At 45.6% G+C, this 19,598-nt stretch overlaps 1 protein-coding gene across 8 annotated transcripts in view; it reads right to left on the reverse strand.

Annotated features, from left to right (window-relative positions):
- The window catches only part of RNF38 (ring finger protein 38), a 139,926-nt gene extending 120,638 nt beyond the window's left edge, over nt 1-19,288 (reverse strand). For 2 of the 8 annotated variants that reach the window (XM_089300847.1, XM_089300844.1), the window contains exon 1: nt 18,872-19,251. In XM_089300847.1, coding sequence (XP_089156973.1) covers nt 18,872-19,118 — 247 coding nt within the window. In that variant the 5' untranslated portion in view covers nt 19,119-19,251. The other 6 variants (XM_089300939.1, XM_089300928.1, XM_070054354.2 and 3 more) reach the window with 5 other exon arrangements.
- Between the last annotated feature and the right edge of the window lie 310 nt (nt 19,289-19,598).

The raw sequence follows: 19,598 nt of genomic DNA on the forward strand, positions 1-19,598 counted from the left end.
GATGGGTAAGGGATTTCATTGGGGTAAATCAGACGGTGGTGAAGACTGCACAGCCACAGGTATACCAAAATACCAGAAAACCACTGAACTGCTTACTTTTCACAAAGGACTGTATGATATGTGAATTTATATCTCAAAGATGCTAAGTTTTTAAAAGAGAATGAGGTAGTCACACAGCAGGAGGATTTTAGGTTACTTCTAATATTGTGTTTCTGAAACTGCCTGCTGGCTACACAAGAATGTTCACAGTGTGATGATTCATTAAGTTGCAAATTTAACAAGATATGCATGCTTCTGTATGTATACATATGTCAAACAAAGGTTTTAGAAAAAGATACAATTATAAAATGGAGAGAAAAAAAATCAAGTTTCGAAACAAAAACATATACATTACAGTCCGAATCTTTGTGTGCGGGGACACACACACAGGCAGGCATAGTTTAAAAACAAAACAAAACAAAAATGAACATACACATACCTGTTCTGATCTCTGTGAATTCAAAGAAAGGGACTTGGATAATCTTTGATACACATATCTATGTTATTTTTTACACTGTATAGTCTTATAATAAATATAGACTTTAAAAAAAACTTTTAAGAAGGTATACAAAGGGGCTGGTGCTGTGGCATAGCGGGTAAAGCCACCACCTGCAGTGCGGGCTTCCCATATGGGCGCCAGTTCCAGGATGCTCCACTTCCGATCCAGCTCTCTGCTATGGCCTGGGAAAGCAGTGCAGGATGGCCCACTGAACCTACGTGTGAGACCCAGAGGAAGCACCTGGCTCCTGGCTTTGGATCAGAACAGTTCTGGCCATTGCGGTCAATTAGGGAGTGAACCAGTGGATGGAAGACACCTCTCTCTCCTCTCTGCCTCTGCCTTCTCTCTCTGTGTAACTCTGATTTTCAAGTAAATAAGTAAATAAATCTTTAAAAAAAAGTATACAAAAAGAATTTAATAAGGTTAAGAACAGAAATTCCTGAATTAGTATATAGAAATAAAAACTCCAAAAATAGATTTAAAAGGTAATCATTTAAAAATTAATAGTAGGGTCACAATAGGTTAGGCAATACCTATATTCCATATTGGAATGCCGGTTCAAGTTCTGGCTGCTCAGCTTTCAATCCAGGGCACAGGTTCAAGTCCCGACTGCTCTACTTCCCATTCAGCTCTCTGCTATGGCCTGGGAGGGCAGTGGAGGATGACACAAATCCTTGGGCCCCTGCACCCGCGTGGGAGACCCGGAAGAAGCTCCTGGCTCTGCATCAGCGCAGCTCCGCTCCAGCCATTGCAGTCAACTGGGAAGTGAACAGATAGAAGACCTCTCTCTCTCTCCTACTCTCTGTGTGACTCTGACTTTCAGAGAAATAAATAAATCTTTAAAAAAAAAAATGAATGAAAGATTCGTCAGGGTTCCAATGGTAAAGAAAGAACAAACACCAGTTGGAATAATATAAAGGGGCTTTATTTATAAAACAAATAGCTATAAAAGTAGGGGATGCAGTGTAAAAAACCACCAGGGATGGAACAGAAACCACAACTAGCAAAAGCTGAACAACTGTTGCTAGAGGCCCCAGAGGAAAGGAGACAGGATGACCAGACTCCAGGTAGCAGAAGGCAGGCTACCCTGAGGTGAGGGGATAATCAGAACAGAGGCTCAGGAGTTCTTTATCAGGTCAAAGAACCAGGGAGAAACGGTTGAAGGATGAGGTAAATAAATGGAAGATGGGGGCCTGCGCTGAAGCACCAGCATCCCATATGGATGCCGACCTGGCTGCTCCACTTCCAATCCAGCTCTCTGCTATGGCCTGGGAAAGCAGCAGAAGATGGCCCAAGTGCTTGGGCCCCTGCACCCACATGGGAGACCCAGAAGCAGCTCCTGGCTTCGGATGGGCTCAGCTCCGGCAGTTGCAGCCATCTGGGGAGTGAACCAGCGGATGGAAGACCTCCCCTCTCTCTGTGTAACTCTTTCAAATAAATAAATCTTTAAAAAAATAATAAAATAAAAAAATAAATGGAAGATGATTTGCCCAAATTTTTTAATTTTCCGTAAGATCACACTAGTACAATCTCTTCATGAAAAAGTGAAATCTTACATAAAGATAAACGCTCACCTTCCATAATCCCGATTCTCTATAAAAGTAAATCATCTTTGTTATCAGTTTGGTGGGTTTATTGTTGACCTCCTTCTAGATAGACAGACACACATGGGGCCAGCACTGTGGCTCAGCAGATTAAGCCTCTGCCTGCAGTGCTGTCATCCCATAAGGGCACTTGTTCAAGTCCCAGCTGCTCTACTTCTGATTTAGCTCCCTGCCAATGGCCTAGGAAAGCAGTGGAGGATGGCACAAGACCTTGGGTTCCTACATCCACGTGGGAGACCAGGAAAAAGCTCCTGTCAGATTGGCCCAGCTCCGGCCGGCCGTTGCGGCCATTTGGGGAATAAGCTAGCACATGGAAGACCTCCCTCTCTAACTCTTCCTCTCAAATAAATAAACTAAAAATAAAGAGAGACTCACATACACAATGCAACAATGCTGAGGGCTATTTTCTGGAGTGGTGTCTGTGTAATAGGAATGGCACTATTCCATTATGTTCTTCAAACTCAGTTTTCAGTTCAGTTAGAAAATAATGCTCAAGAAGCCATGATGGGCCCGTGCTGTTGCACAACTGACTGAGCTGCAGATTGCTTGATTATGGTTAGGTCTATCTCAGCAGCTCTGAAAATGTGCATTAGCATAATTAGGAGTCTATTTAAAATGCAAATTATGAGACCCCACCCTAGAGAGGTGAACAGAAAACCTGAGTGGTGGGACCCAGCAAACTTCCTTTTCACAAGCCCTCCACCTGATTATCGCACATGAGCCCCATCACCCAGGTGCTTGCTAGAAATTTAACAAGAACCACAAATGAAGTCTAAGAGGCACCAGCCCACTGCACAGCCATAACCCCAATTCATATTACCCTACAGTGATGGGGGATACCATCAGAAACAGCAGTGGTTTTTCATCTCTTTGAATATGAATCTATCATTTCACTATCTTATGGGAAAAACATCAGCACTGCATGCCCTAATTAAACAGAGCACATTAGCAGTGTCATCTTTGTGTGTGACATACAGCACATAACCATCTTGGAAATTTATTCCTCTTAGGTGTCAATGTTACATCATAAGTTCTTTTTCTTTTAAAATAAGTAAATGTCAGCTTTAACTCCAGGCATAATAAAATTACCAAGACTAAACTTTGTAGCATTAAAACCGTAGTGGGAATCCATCATTTTAACAAAACAAACCTCAGGGATGTCCCCACTCTATACAACTTAGGAGAGGGAAATGTCTCCAGCTTTCCACCTTGACTTCCTGCAACTTCCCTCTAAGACTCACAGATCCTATTTCAAAACCTGTGTGCTGAGGTCTCTCAGTTTCTTCCACTGAGTCTGCCCTACAACAAAAACACTGATTCTGGAAATCTAGCAGGTGAACTACATACATATTTCTCCCTAAAAATCCAATAGTCTAACTGCTCAATCCAGATTGACTCAGCCTAACAAAATGGTCTGCTTTTCTTTTTTTTTTTTTTTTTTTTTTAAAGGAACTTTCAGTTTCACTTCTAACTAACCAGGCTTCCACTCCATGGCAGTGTAACACAGCCTTTCTCAGCTTTCCAGACCCACGGAGTAGGCATGGTTGATTCTGTAGGGCCCATACCCAGTTTTACTTGGCTCCCCCTTCCTAAGGCAATTTTAAGAATTAAAATTCCTAAAGTCCCTCCCTTAATTGGATAACTTATATTGCATAAAAGCAAGTGGTTCTAATCAAGTCTTAAAATAAATTTGAGTTTTCAGTTGACAGTATCAAGAAAAATAATCAAATAATTTTATTTCAAAAGGAACATGTTTACATCTCAAAATGATTTTGGTGTGATAAAACTTGATCTCTGTGACATAGTAGGTTGGGCCGCCACCTGTAGTGCCGGCATCCCAGTCTACTCCACTTCCGACACAGCTCTCTGCTATGGCCTGGGAAAGCAGTAGAAGACTGCCCAAATCCTTGGGCCCCTGCCACCCGAGTGGGAGACCCGGAAGAAGCGACTGGCTCCTGGTTTCGGACTGACCAGCTCTGGCCGTTGCGGCCAACTGGGGAGTAAACCAGCAGATTGAAGACCTCTCTCTCTCTCTCTGCCTCTCCTTCTCTCTGTGAAACTCTGAATTTCAAATAAATAAATCTTAAAAAAAAAAAAAAACACTTGATTTCGACCCCCTTTTTCCATTCCTCTTCAAATTTCTCCAACAAAGTGGCAGAACTACTTAGTCAAAATCACATCTGTCAATTGAGGCAGAAGACATCGCTCAGATTTTTTTCTACCAAAGTTAGACAAAGTATGCACAGTATTTAAACATTCTGGAGTCAAATTCTGACTTTAGTTTTGATCTCAACACAGTTCATGAGTTGCAACAGTAATTCACTTTAAATTAAAAAAAAAAATTTTTTTTTTGACAGGCAGAGTGGATAGTGAGACAGAGAGACAGAGAGAAAGGTCTTCCTTTGCCGTTGGTTCACCCTCCAATGGCCACCACGGCTGGTGCACCACGGCCGGCGCACCGCGCTGATCCGATGGCAGGAGCCAGGTACTTATCCTGGTCTCCCATGGGGTGCAGGGCCCAAGGACCTGGGCCATCCTCCACTGCACTCCCTGGCCACAGCAGAGAGCTGGCCTGGAAGAGGGGCAACCAGAACAGAATCCGGCGCCCCGACCGGGACTAGAACCCGGTGTGCCGGTGCCACTAGGTGGAAGATTAGCCTATTGAGCCAGGGCGCCAGCCCCTAAATCAAATATTTTGACTGTGCTGCCTTACTGTTTTTAGGGGTTTTGTTTCCCTTTAGCATGTAATTTAAAGCTTAAAAACATCATAGTGGAATAGTAATAATCTGTTTTCAACAATAAAAGCACAGTTTCAATAGAAATATTGGATAATTAAGTCACAAAAGTTCCTGACTCAGAGTTTCACTATTAGCAGATAGTAAACAATTACTTAACAGCCCTCAAGCATTTCAAACTCTAGGTCAATATATTCTGAAGCTAAGGTTATTAAGAAACTCAAACAAATGAATGTGTGTAAATCTCTTAACAATCTAGATTAACCAGGAGTTTGTATCGTATCAGTAGAGAAAACAAAAAATCAATTCTATACTGTTTAGTCACTTTGAAAGACAGAGAATTCATTTTTCCCTTTTAAGTATCCATATGCAAAGCAGGAGAGAAGGAGTGAGTTGGCAGTGTTCAACTAGAAAACAGATCATATTCCAAAAGTCTCTAAGTACTATATCTGGTTTTGAGCTTAGACTCCCATTTTCCCATAGAATATTTTCTAAATGGTAGGTTCCCAAGATGGCTCACAAATGCCTATTAAGCCCACAAAAATAGGTGAAACAGTGTTACAAACATCATCTAAATCTGCTTGTGAGAAAATTTACTTAGTATCAGATTTCAGCTTTAGCCCACACACAACCTACCTATTGATAACGGAATTTTTTTTAAAGATTTATTTATTTGAAAATCAGAGTTACATAGAGAAGGAAAGAGAGAAAGAGAGGCAGAGAGAGAGAGAGAGAGAGAGAGAGAGAGAGAGGTCTTTCATCCTCTGGTTCACTCTCCAATTGGCTGCAACAGCAGGAGCTGCACGGATGCGAAGCCAGGAGCCAGGAGCTTCTTCCAAGTCTCCCACATGGGTGCAGACGCCCAAGGACTTGGATCATCTACTGCTTTCCCAGGCCACAGCAGAGAGCTGGATTGGAAGTGGAGCAGCCGGGACTCAAACCACGGTGCCCATATGTGATGCTGGCACTGTGCATGTCGGCTTTACCAGCTACGCCACAGTGCCGGCCCCAGTAACAGAATAATAAGCAGTTAAAATTTAAGAGCAGTTCAATTAGAAGCCAGTATGCTAGGCCGGCGCCACGGCTCACTAGGCTAATCCTCCGCCTAGCGGCGCCGGCACACCGGGTTCTAGTCCCAGTTGGGGCACCGGATTCTGTCCCGGCTGCCCCTCTTCCAGGCCAGCTCTCTGCTGTGGCCAGGGAGTGCAGTGGAGGATGGCCCAGGTGCTTGGGCCCTGCACCCCATGGGAGACCAGGAAAAGCACCTGGCTCCTGGCTCCTGCCATCGGATCAGCGTGGTGCGCCGGCCGCAGCAGCCATTGGAGGGTGAACCAACGGCAAAGGAAGACCTTTCTCTCTCTCTCTCTCTCTCACTGTCCACTCTGCCTGTCAAAAAAATTGAAAAATTAAAAAAAAAAAAGCCAGTATGCTAAAGAATCTTCCTCAAATAATTCACAGTTGATGCAGCCATCAGCACAATACTGGGCTCAACAACTGATGCCTGGAATATTCATACTCTATACTCCTAACTAAAGGGATGTGGGGGTTGATGTTGTGGTACAGTGGGTTAAGATTCCTCTTGTGAAACCAGGACCCTGGAATCCCATATCAGAGTGCAGGTTTGAATCCCACATGCTCCACTTCCAATGCAACTTCCAGATAACATGCCAGGGAAGGCACCCAGAAGATGGCCCAAGTACTTGGACCCCTGCCACCAAAGTGGGAGACTAGGATGGAGTTCCTGGCTCCTGGCTTCAGCCTAGACCAGACCGGGCTGTTGAAGCATCTGGGAGTGAACCAGCAGATGGAAGATCTCTGTCTCTTCCTCTGTTGCTCTGCCTTTCAAATTAGTGACTGTGTTTATGCCTTAGCTTTTGACAAATAAAAGTTGATTAAGGAAATGAGGAAGATTTTTCAAAAAGAGGGAAGTACCAATTTGCACAAAGAGAGATTCAGAAGTTCCTCCAAGCAGAGCCAAGCTTTTCCTTGAGAAGTTTTATATCTGCTTAAGTGCCCAAATAAACATTGGTTAAGATCCTAATGTTTAAAATCATAGACATGAACAATTTTCTAAGAAGCAATTTAAATATGCCTGATTTAAAGTAACGAATGACTTAAAAAATAAATTAAAAAATCCTAACACAGGAATTCAAAACTTATCAAAAAGGAAGAGATATCTCAAGAGGGACAAAGGTAAAACTAAAAACTTCAAATTCCCATTAGTGGCTAAAACAGGGATCAATGTGACTTCTATTCAGTCTTTTGTTGCCAAAACCAACTGCTGAGTTTGCTAAATTGATCTATAAAGTGAGATGCAGTAAAGCATCCATGGCTAAAAATACAATGACAGGACTACTGGATTCACAGATAATGCTCTGAATGGTTGTACCATCCCTGGCAAGTCACTGGACCTCCTTGTTTTCCAGTTTCTTCATCTGTACCCTAAGTATGATAATTGATATCTACCTTTACAGGATTGAATGAGGATTACATTAATTAATCCACAGAAAGTACTCAGAACAGAACCACAGATCTAATAGGCACACAGTAACTGACAACTATTATCTAGATATGAAAAAACAAAAAAGATGGATTTGGAAAAACTTGAGGACAGGAATTCCAAGCTAAAGTAACAAAGGTACAGAGATAGAAAAGTAACACATGGACTAGTTGTTCTATTTCCCTGGGGAAAACATTCATGAGCATGAAGAGGCATACAACATACAAGCGTACTTCAAAACACTGGGGGCAGAAGGAGCCAGAGGAATATTTGATGATGTGGTTAAGACACCACTTGGGATGTCCCGGAGTTCAAGTCCGGGCACTTGCCCAGTTCCAGCCTCCTGCTAATACATACCCTAGAAGGCAGGAGATACTTGGCACCAGGTACCTGCCACCCAAGTAGGAGACCTGAATGGATTTCCAGGCTCCCTGCTTTAGCCCTAGCGTTGCAGATTTCTGGGGAGTAAACCAGCAGACAGATCATCTCTGGGTGCCTGCATGTGTGCATGTGTGTATCTACCTTTCAAATAAGTAAAAATAAATTAAAAATGTTCAATGTTCATGGAAAACAGTTTAAAGATCAATTTATTTTGGTGCAAAAAATTTTTGAAACCTATATAGCTATTTCATAATACATACTTTACATGAATTTCTTGACGATCCCTCAAACACATGTATTTCAAATTTTTTGAACTAAATTAAACTTATCTGCTAATTTGACTTTCTACAAACCCCTTATAGCTGAGACTGGAATAATGAAGATGCAATTATGCTGGCCTTGAATGCCATACCAAAAATATACAGCTTTTACTTAGAAGGTAGCCACTTAAATTTCTGATCTGATATAATCTGTGCTTCAGTAAGATTAACTGTTGGGCTGGCACTGGGGCATAGTGGACTAAGCCTCCACCTGCAGTGTGGGCATCTCATATGGGTGCTGGTTGGTGTCCTGGCTGCTCCACTTCTGATCTAGCTCTCTGCTATGGCCTGGAAAAGCAGCAGAAGATGGCCCAAATGCTTGGGCTGCTGTGCCCACATGGGAGACCCAGAAGCTCCTGGCTCCTGACTTCAGAACTGTCCAGCTCTGGCCCTTGCGGCTATTTGAAGAGTGGGCCAGCAAAGGAATGGCCTTTCTCTCTGCCTCTGGCTCTTAAATAAATCAATAAATCTTTAAAAAAAAAAAAAAAGATTAATTATCAAAGTTATCATATGGTATCATTACTACTAACACAATTTTGAAGCTCTCTGCCCTCTTATTAAAGGCTAGCAACTCCAAAAATGCATTTGTTCTGCTAACACGCTTTCAGAATATCTCACTTAACTATTGCATGTATTGATCATTTCTAAAATTCTAACTGTGTTCAGTACATAGTAGATATTCAATAAATGTTCACTAAAACCACTACTTTTAGTGGCCACCAGAGAGCAGTGAAATATAGTTAGTGGTTATCTCCAAAAGAAATATATACTATAAACAAAGCAAAGGAAGTAGCCCACATAAGTTTATAATTGAGCTAAAATGTAAGTCACTACTGAACATACTGGACTAAAATAGGGGTTTGAAAAATAAACCTTATCCTTCATTAAAAGCATATGCAATAGACCCCTAGTGTATTTTTTTTTTAATTACTTATTTGAAAGGCAGGGTGACACAGAGAGAGGGAAGGACATACAGATCTTACATCTGTTACTTCATTGTACAAATGCCTAAAACAACCAGGACTGGGCCAGGAAGGCACCAGGAGCCAGGAACTCCATCTGGGTCTCTCACATGGTTAACAGAGACCCAAATACTTGAGCACCATCTGCTGCCTTCTCATACACATTAGCAGGAAGCTAGACAGAAAGCCGAGAGCTGGGTCTCCAACCAGCATCCTGATTCAGGATGTGGGTGTCCCAAGCAGCAGTTTAACCTGCTGTGCCACAATGCCCACCCTGGTGTATTTACTATTTTTTAATGGACTACTAAATACCAGCAGTCTTATTTGGATACAAGTTTAAGCTAGATTTCCTCAACCTAGGACAAAATCATGCTAGAGCGTAAGAATAAAGATCTAACTCCTGGGGCTGGCGTTGTGGCATAGCAGGTTAAGCCACTGCTTGCAGTGCCAGCATCCCATATGGGCACCGGTTCAAGATCCGGTTGCTTCACTTCCAATCCAGGTCTCTGCTATGGCCTGGGAAAGCATTAGAATACAGTTCAAGTGCTTGGGCTCCTGCACCCGCGTGGGAGACTCGGAAGAAGCTCCTGGCTCCTGGCTTTGGAACGGCCCAGCTCCAGCCATTGCAGCCAACTGGGGAGTGAACCAGCAGATAGAAGACCTTTCTCTCTCTGCCTCTCCTTCTCTAACTCTGACCTTCAAGTAAGTAAATAAATCTTAAAAAAAAAAAAAAAAATCTAACTGACTTTATGACAAGTAATTAGACAAAGCAGCTGCTTACAATAGCCCAAGGTTTCTATAGAGCCATATCATCTACACATTAGAGCAGCAAAAAGGGCCCTTTCCCCTCGTCCTCAATAAGGACTATTACAGATTACCTTGACAAACAACGTTTGCTACATTTCATTTAAAAAAAATTTTGTTTGAGATATTAGTAACAAGCAATATAGTAATATTATCACTAGAAGATAGCTAGCAGAACTTAGACAAACATCATGGCATAGAATCGTTGATAAAAGTATTTAATAAGCACAAATACCCAGAATGTTTTTGCTTTGTTTTTATTTGGTGGTAGTAAGGGGAAACCAGTTTCCCAAAAATGTCAGTCACTGCTTACTTAAACAGAAAAGAAAAAAAAAAAAAGATTAGTGGGAGCATCCTCTGGAGAGTAAGAGCAATCAATCATTCTGGCAACACAAACATAAAGCAAAGCAGACCCAGATTTCTACATACCTTCTTCTAAAATACTTTTCAGTTACAATTGCAAACTAAAAAGTGGAAAAAAAATTTAAAAAGTCCAGGCTCAATCTTCTGCTTTTTTTTAAACCTTCAAGTATCTTATATTTGGATCTAAAACTAAAACGTATTCACTTGAACACATTCCTGTCAGCATCACCAACAACACTCCATTATCCACTCTGGGATACTGTCTCCAGATGATTTCTAATCCCTGCCTGACTTCTCCCTACCAACAAGTACTTGGATACCATCTTTACCCTGCCTGCCCCCATTACTTGGTTGTGCTTAGGGAATTATAATTACAGTGAACCCGCCTTTAGAACATCTTCAGAGCACAAAGCTTCTTTGTATGACTGGGGTTGGGGGGGGGGGCGCCCTCCAGGCTCCACAGCAAAGGGTGGGTGGTGGCAACAGAGGAAAAAGAGATGCACCCGCTATGGTGCCCTCAGTTTGGGTTCAACAGTTTATAGGGTTTTACTTGTGGGTGATCAGCCAGGGTCTGTACTCTCTCCTGTGGTGGGGGGATGGGAATGGGGAAGGCCTATTTTAACAGATACAAACACCACCAAGCCCAGAAGGCCAGAGAGCAAAAAGAAGCCAGAAATAGAGAAAAACAAGCACTAGCTGTCCTGAGAACTTCAGTACCTCAAGTAATAGAGTTTCTGACACTCAGGACTACCATTCCCAGGAATCAGAGGTTAGTACTGCATTACAAGCACCCAGTAGATGCCTAAAACATGTATAAGTGGCAGTAAAAAGAAAAAAAAAAAAAGTCTGGGAACCAGGACTGTGGCACAGTAGGCTAAGCCTCTGCCTGCAGTGCCACCATCCCATATATGGGCACCGGCTGAAATCCGGGTCACTCTTCTTCCGATCCAGCTCCCTGCTATGGGCTGGGAAAGCAGTTGAAGATGGCCCAAATCCTTGGATCCCTGTACTCACATGGGAGATCTAGAAGAAGCTCCTGACTTCTGGCTTTGAATAGACTCAGCTCCAGCCTGGCTGCAATGTGACCTAGTGGATGGAAGACCTTTCTCTCTGTCTCTCCCTCTCTCTCTCTGTAACTCTACCTCTCAAATAATTAAAATCGTTTTATAAAAAATCCATAGGGGCTGGTGCTGTGGCACAGCAGATTAAAGCCCTGGCCTGTAGCACCAGCATCCCACAGGGGCACAGATTCAAATCCCGACTGCTCCACTTCTGAACCAGCTACCTGCTAATGAGCCTGGGAAAGCAGCCGAGGATGGTCCAAGGCCCTGAGCCCTTGCACCCATGTGGGAGACCTGAAAAAAGCTCCTGGCTTTGGATCAGCTTAGCTCTGACCATTGTGGCCATTTAGGGAGCGAACCAATGGATGGAAGATCTCTCTCTGTAACTCTTTTTCAAATAAATAAATCTTTAAAAAAAAAAAAATCTATAGGGGCTACCTGCAGTGCCAGCATCCCATATGGGCACTGGTTCCAGTCCCGGCTGCTCCACTTCTGATCCAGCTCTCTGCTATGGCCTGGGAAAGTAGTAGAAGATGGCCCACATCCTGGGGCCCCTGCACTGCGTGGGAAATATTGAAGAAGCTCCTGGCTCCTGGCTTCCAACTGGCACAGCTCCAGCCGTTGCGGTCAATTAGGGAGCGAACCAGCGGATGGAAGGCCTTTCTCTCTCTCTGTGTGCAACTCTTTCAAGCCAAATAAATAAATCTTTAAAAAAATTTTTTTAATCTATAAAGACAAATCTATTTAAAAAAGTTTACACAAAACAGCCCAAACTCCCCCCAAAAAATACTTTTTTGTTAACTATGAAAAGTCCCAACTCCTATTTGCAAAAGTGATTTGGGAAGGATTACCTATTTTACTCTCAGCCCACCCTTCTTCAATTTAGTCTGAGAAACTGCTCATGGCTTAGTTCTGTGATAATAAAGCAGGTTTCAACAGATCAGCAAGCACCATCTGCAGACAGATCCTGACATGAAAGGTACTGAAGCACAGTGGACACACAGCAACTTCCCCAACCTAAGGAATACCCCCAAAGCACTAGAGCATGTCCCAGTCCAATTGCGGGCTACTCTTTTTTCTATGCATATTTCTTCCTTCCATTTTTCTTTCAACAAAGTCAAATCATTACATTCACAACTCCCTTACATCTACACATATTTTACTACCAAAGCAGAAAATGCAGGGATAGATTTCAGATTCATGACTGAGGGATCTCTGATAAACCCTAGTATAATCCCATCATTTCCTCTTCCAACTGCCCAACATCACTTCAGTTAACTATTCCCAGAAGTCCCAAAATAACACTAACAGCCAGTCAAGCAACAAGAAAACAACTAAGGGCCATGTGCTTTGGCTTAACGGGTAAAGCCGCTGCCTGCAGCGCTGGCATCTCATATGGGTGCCGGTTCAAGTCCTGGCTGCTCCACTTCCAATCCAGCTCTCTGTTATGGCCTGGGAAAGCAGTAGAAGATGGCCCAAGTGCTTTGGCCCCTGCACCCATGTGGGAGACCCGGAAAAAACATCTGGCTCTTGGCTTCAGATCGGCGCAGCTCCAGCCATTGTGGCCATCTGGTGAGTGATCCAGTGGATGGAAGACCCCTCTGTCTCTCTGTAACTCTGCCTTTCCAATGAATAGATGAATCTTTAAAAAAAAGTTTAAAAATTTAAAAAAATAAAAACTTAAACGACTTTGGGTAAAGTCTATAGGTAAGAAAAGTTGCTTCTTGTTTGGACTTGAGACCATCTTTGTAAACATTTTAAGTCTTATTTATATACAATTTCTTCAAGAAATTCCTGCAGGGACTGTTATATGACCTAGTGACCTAGATGCCACTTGAGACATCTGCATCCCACATCAGAGTGAGTCCCTGGCTACATTACCACACTCCAGCTCCTAACCGGAACTTCCTGCTAATGCAGACCATGGAAAGAAGCACTGATGGCCCAAGTAGCTGGGTCTTGCCACATACATGTGAGACCTGGATTGCACTGCAGGCTCCCAAGGCTGAAGTCAGCTTCGTTCGCTCTGTGATCATTGAGAGTATCTGGTGAGTGAATCAGAAGATGAGGGCACTCATGCTCCCTCACTCAGTCTCTCAAATTCTTAAAAATTCCTTCCAGACAGAGGAAAAGCACAACAGACCTCTCTATCCATCACCCTCAATCATATCTAAAAATAATAAAGACCACTTCAAATGTACTTTTCCCTTGAGCCCCTAGAACAGTATTTGTCCATGACAACCGTTCTAAAAAACACTCTGCCATTATCTGCAAAAGCAGTAGGAAGTCCAGTCTTGTCCTTGGTTCACACTCATCCTGCCACTCTCTCCAAGAAAAAAAATGAAACAGCAGGAAACATAAACAACCATTTAATGGAAAATACAAATGAGTAAATATTTTCAAAATTGGCTTAAAAGCCTCAGGTCTTCAGAAATTCAGGAATGCTAGTGTAGGATGAATTAGGAGGAGAAAAATGTTATGTTTCCTGTTCAGATTGAGTACTGTAAAAATATAAGAGCAGGGGCTGGCGTTGTGGCATAGCGGGTATAACTGCCACCTGCAACACCAGCATCCCATATGGGCACCAGTTCAAATCCCGGCTGTTCCAATTCTGATTCAGCTCTCTGCTAATGTGCCTGGGAAAGCAGTAGAAGGTGGCCCAAGTGCTTGGGTCCCTGCACCCATGTGGAAGACCTGGAAGCTCCAGGCTCTTCATTTCCATATGGCATTCACTCACGCTCTCTCTCTGTATGTAACTCTACCTTTCTAATAAATAAAAATGTTCAAAAAAAAAAAAAAGAAAAGAATCTAAGAGGGGGCAGCACTGTGGTGTAGCGGGTAAAAGCCACCACCTGCAGTGCCAGCATCCCATATGGGTGCCGGTTCGAGTTCCAGCTGCTCCACTTCTAATTCAGCTCTATGCTGTGGCCTGGGAAAGCAGAGGAAGATGGCTCAAGTCCTTGGGCCCCTGCCACCAGCATGGGAGACCAGGAGGAGGCTCCTGGTTCCTGGCTTCAGATCAGCACAGCTCCAGCCATTGTGGCCATCTGGAGAGTGAACCAGCAGAAGGAAGACCTCTTTCTCTGCCTTTGCCTTTTTGTAACTCTGCCTTTCAAATAAATAAATATTTTTTTAAAAAAAGTATATAAGAGCAAATGTGGCACACAGATGTTTTTTCTCCTTTACTTACCAGACCACTTCTTCCTTCATTAATGACTCCCCTCATTTCATCTTTCCACAAGTAATGGTATTTTCCAAACAGTTACTCTGAACCTATTTCTCCAGCTTCATAATGAAGCTCACAATTTTAAGCTGAGCTCATTGGTTTATCTGAGCATGGTAATGAACAGCTGTGGGGAGGTGGAGGGGAATGCAATTCCTAGGAAAAGTCCACATGAAGAACTCTTTTGGGGCCCTAAGTCCAGCAGCAACCCACCTCTCATCCTATAGTCCTGAATGAGTATGAACACCACAGTTACAGCTGATTCTGCAACCCCAAAGCTGCGGGGCAGTGCAAGGTCACAGGGTACCTTTGCAAGATTTAGAGAAGATGCCCCTTCTCTGAGGACACACCAGGTCCTCACCAGGTGCTCATCCTGGTAAGTAGAGCACACAATGGTTTCCATCCTGTCCACCCGACACAGGTGTCCTTGTGCTGGGCACAATCTGTACAGTCCCACACAGCAGCACTGCTACAAAATGTACCAGGGCAACTGCAAAGTCAATTTCCAAAAAGCAGAGCCACAACAAAGACAAAAGGGAACTTTACAAATTATCAAAAACTTCAGTGGGCAGGTAAAGCTGCCGCAGATGGAAGACCTCTCCTTCCCTCCCTCTCTCCCTTTCTCTCTCCATCCTCCCTCCCTCTTTCTGCCTCTTGGTATCTCTCCACCTTTCAAATAAATAAATAAATCTTTAAAAAAAACCTTCACATTTGTTAACATAAATTAAGTCCTAAACACACTAGGTAGGACTAGAGAGGAAAAAGGTTAGCAGAGAAGGAGAATGAGTCAAGCTAGGACAAGGACACACTTCCAATCTGAGGAAGAATCAGTTGCCTCTCCTGAAGACTCACCTCTCTGGTCACAGGTTCCAACAGCTGAAGCACAAACTTAGGTCATAAACTACAGCAATCACTGTCATCTGCAATGGGACGAACCACCACTCTCTTAAAAAACATCACATACACTTATCTTTTGGGGTTTACTTTCTCTACATACACTAATTTCCCTTCTCTTTATACCCACTGTGCTCTTTAACTATAAAACCACATACAATAGACACATGTGGTTAAAGTCTATAGAAGTTGATAAATAGCCCTGGTAGGCAATTCTCTTAGCTTCTTGGATGAAAATAAGAGTGGGGAGGGCCAGCCTTGTGACATAGCGGGTAAAGCCACTGCCTGCAATGCTGGCATCCCATAAGGGCGCGGGTTCATGGCTGCTCCACTTCCAATCCAGCTCCCTGCTAATGGCCTGGGAAAGCAGTGGAGGATGGCCCAAACTGGGCCCCTGCACCCACATGGGAGACCCAGAAGCAGCTCCTGGCTTCAGCCTGGCCCAGCCCTAGCTGTTGAGGCCATCTGGGAAGTGAACCAGAGGTTAGAAGTTCTGTATCTCCCTCTCTCTGTAATTCTTTCAAATAAACAAATAAATCTTTAAAAAAAAAAAAAAAAAAAAGGACGGAAGGGAGGGAGGGAGGGAAGAAGAACTGACCACCTGGATTAAGAGAGGTTTGGCATCCAAAAAATGTTCCACAAAATTATGCTCCACAGAAGAGCCAATCATCACATGGATTCTGGAGGGGCAAAAGAGGGCAGCCTCAGGAACAGCCTGGGGACAAAGCTAGATTGAACTTTAGAGAGCATCAGAATCCACAGAACCTCATGTCTGGGTCCCTCCCAGACATAAATCAGAATATCCTGGAGCATTTATGTTTTAAAAAGTTCAAACTGTTGAGCTAGGTCCACTAGAAAGTTTAGAAAGAAGGAAATCTCTCAGCAGTTCCAAAATAAAAGTCATCCATCCCAATACCAGGTTTAGCAGATCAGAAAGGGGTGACAAAGGATCACCAGCGTGCATGCCTAACAGGCTGGGCTGGGCTGGGCTGCAGCCTGCAGCTGGAGTTCCATTATCATGGAACAAAAACTCTGTTTTCTATAAACAAGAAAATGTTTAGCATGTCAGAAATATTTCAAGCATCTGAAAAATACTTAGAAAAATCTCTGTACCCTAAACCCAACAGGAACAAAAAAAAATTTTTTAATTTGTACTCACCTGATTCTGGTTTAAGAGAATATTTCAGGTATAATTAAATCCCTCTGCAAACCCCATCCAATCCCATTCCCCATCTTCTCTTCCAGGGATAATCAGTACTCTGAAGTTGGCATTAGTCGTTTTTATACTATTACTACTTATGTACACAGTCACAAACAATATTATTTTGCATATTCTCAGATTTTATACATGTGGAAAGACTATTTAAGAATTATGTGACTTGCTTCCCCACCCCATATTATGTTTTTGAGATTCATTCATTTCAGAACAAATTCACAGTTCTACTACACTCAGGTAATATTCAACTGTGTGGGTCTAAAAATTTATGTATACCCCTCTTGGTGGACATCTAAGCTGAATGACCATTCTAGTAGTTCTTTTGTATTTTCTTGGGGCAAGTGTGCAAGGATTTCTTAAGATCCATACCCAGAAATGAACATGTTAGGTACAAGGGCATGCCTGCCCCCTTTCAACCAGACACCACTAGCCTAACATTACTCTCGGAGGTAGATGTACTCATTTACATTCCCAGAGCCATATATAAAACTTTATTTACCTGCAATCTTACTATTACAGTCTTTGGTTATCACAGCATTTAGTTTTTGACAATCTGAGTGTGAAGTGGCATCCATTGTTTCAATTTGTATTTCACCCACTATAAATCTATGACAAGTAAATATTCCTGCTTTTATGTTTACCAAATGTGTATCCTACATTTTTAAAAAAATCTAGCCCATCTTGTCTAAATTGGAGCACTTCTTCCCAAAACAACCAGCCAACAGCCACCACAAGCCAGAAAGCCGATGTGCAGAAGGGCAGCAAGAAAACAGCTGACTTCAACAAGGAATCATCTTGGACAAAGGGCCTTAATTAATGCATCTGCTAATTAGTCTTTCCCTCCCCTCTTTTGTGCAGCCTTACTTCCAAGACAATACTACTGGCACTTGGGGTCTGCATCCTGGGGGTGGGGGGAGCTAAAGCAAGAATGGTTATAAAAGTATCACAACTGATCCTACTTAGAGAAAACGAAATAACTGCAGACTAATACATACACTCAGCCTTGCAAGATATCATCCAACTCTACCACGCTCCTTCCAACTCATCACTGCTTGGCTCCCTCTTTGCAAAAATCCCAATCTTTTTCTCTAGACACCATTCCGTCTCTTCAGCAACCCTTCCATTTCCCCGCCCCCATTCTACAGCTGCTATTTTCCAGCTCCATGGGACAGGCTGCTCTCTCCCTCTAGTTGAAAACTCTCAACTCCTCTCCCATTTCCAAGATGCAACCACATTAAAAGCAACCCACCCAATCACCCACCTCAAACAAAAACGGAAATCCCACGCATTACGGGCCAGCCAGGCGGGCGAGTCGTCCCAATCCTCCCAGCTTCCTTCCCCCTTTCCGCCTGGGATGGCTCTTCTTTCTCTGGGACTTCAAGCGCGGTAGGTCCAGACCACAGGAGAAAAAAACTATGGCTTCCTGTGGCATACATGCCTTTTCCAGGGCTACATATGCATTTCTGATTTGGGATGTAAAGGACTCGGGCCATTTGGTTTAAAACACCTAGGGGCGTCTCCAGAAAGCGGGCAGGCCTCCTTGCCACTAATTCCAGCAAGACTGGGTTGGTCTGCGCAGCGGCCGGGGAAGGTGGCCTGGCGGAGACCAGGCGGCCCCTACAGTGCGAAGTTTCCGGGGCACAGCCCCACGTACGCAGAAAAGCCTCTCCCCGACTGCACACCCCGCGCAGGAGGCTCTGCCCTGCGGCTCCCCAGGGCGCCACCAAGCTCCCCAAGGGGCCCCTCTCCGCGGTCCCACCCCACCAGAGATCTTTACTCCTAAGCCAGGCCAAAAAGGGCTGGTGGGTGTGCCAAGGAACAGGGCCTACCCCACCCCCCGCTCCCTGGGCAACAGCTCTCGGGGCTGGGGGCTCTGCTTCCTCCCAGCCCCCTCTCCCCGGGGCCCACGCCAGTCCGGGGTGGCCCTGGGTCCCAGCCAGGCTTCCACGCTCACCGGCTCTGTGACCTTGGGCAAGTCACTTCCTCCTCTAAGCCTCAGTTTCCTCCTCTGCGGAGCGGGAGACCCGGGGAGGTCCTGCCCTGCCCACCCTGGGGGAGGGGGCTATACCCACCCGGTGGAAAACGCTTTGTGAACCGCTCCGCGCGGCAAAGACGCAAGGCTCTCAGGGGCTCCGGGCCGGACAAAGCTGACCCGGACAACGCTCCTCCCCCTCGGCTGCTCGGGCGACCGGGCCACAAATCCCCGGGACCCCTCACCCCCGGGACGGACCCACGCCCCTCCCCGCCTGGCCCGCTTCTGGACCCCGTACCTGCTCCTGGCGCTCGGCCGCAGGCGCCGCCTCCCTGGGCGCCCGCCCGGAGAGGCCCGTGGCCCGGAGGGCTGAGGCGGTCGGCGGCGGCGGGCTCGGGCCGGGGAGGCGGCGGCGGGGGGCGCGGGCGGCGCGGGGGCCCGAGCTCGGCGGGGCCCGGCCTGGGAGACGACGACTGAGGCTGGAAGTGCGCGGCGGCGGCTGAGGCGGCGGCGGCAGCGACCGCGGCGGCGGCGCTTCCGCTCATGGCGGGGCCGCGGGCAGCGGCTCCGGCTGCGATTCGACTCCGGCGCGGGCGCTGGCTGGGCCCCGGCCGGCGGCAGCGGCAGCGGCGGCGCAGGCGACGGAGGCGGCTCCCGGAGGGGGAGGAGGCGGAGCGGGGAAGCAGCAGCAGCGGCGGCGGTGGCGGCGGCGGCGGCGGCGGCGGAGGGGGCGGGGCCGCCGGAGGGGCGGGGACGCCGAGGCGCCGCGGCCAATGGGAGCCGGCCTCGGCGGCCGCGGCTCTGGGGGCGGGCGGGCGGCGCCGAGGGGTATCCTCAGCGGCAGCGGCTGGCCGAGGCGGGGAGGCCGTGGGCCGGCAGCCCGCGGGGAGAACCCGGCTCTGAGGGCTGCCCCGCCTCCGGCCCACCCCTGGGGCGCGGCCGAGGGCCTCCGGGGCCAGGCCTGGCTCCGCTGCGCAGCTGCCTCCGGCGCGGTGTTTGCGCCCGCCGCTGTGCCGAGGGCTCGG

Source organism: Oryctolagus cuniculus, chromosome 1 (genome assembly GCF_051225735.1).
Source record: "Oryctolagus cuniculus isolate XC-2025 breed Fujian yellow rabbit chromosome 1, ASM5122573v1, whole genome shotgun sequence".
NCBI lineage: Eukaryota > Metazoa > Chordata > Mammalia > Lagomorpha > Leporidae > Oryctolagus > Oryctolagus cuniculus.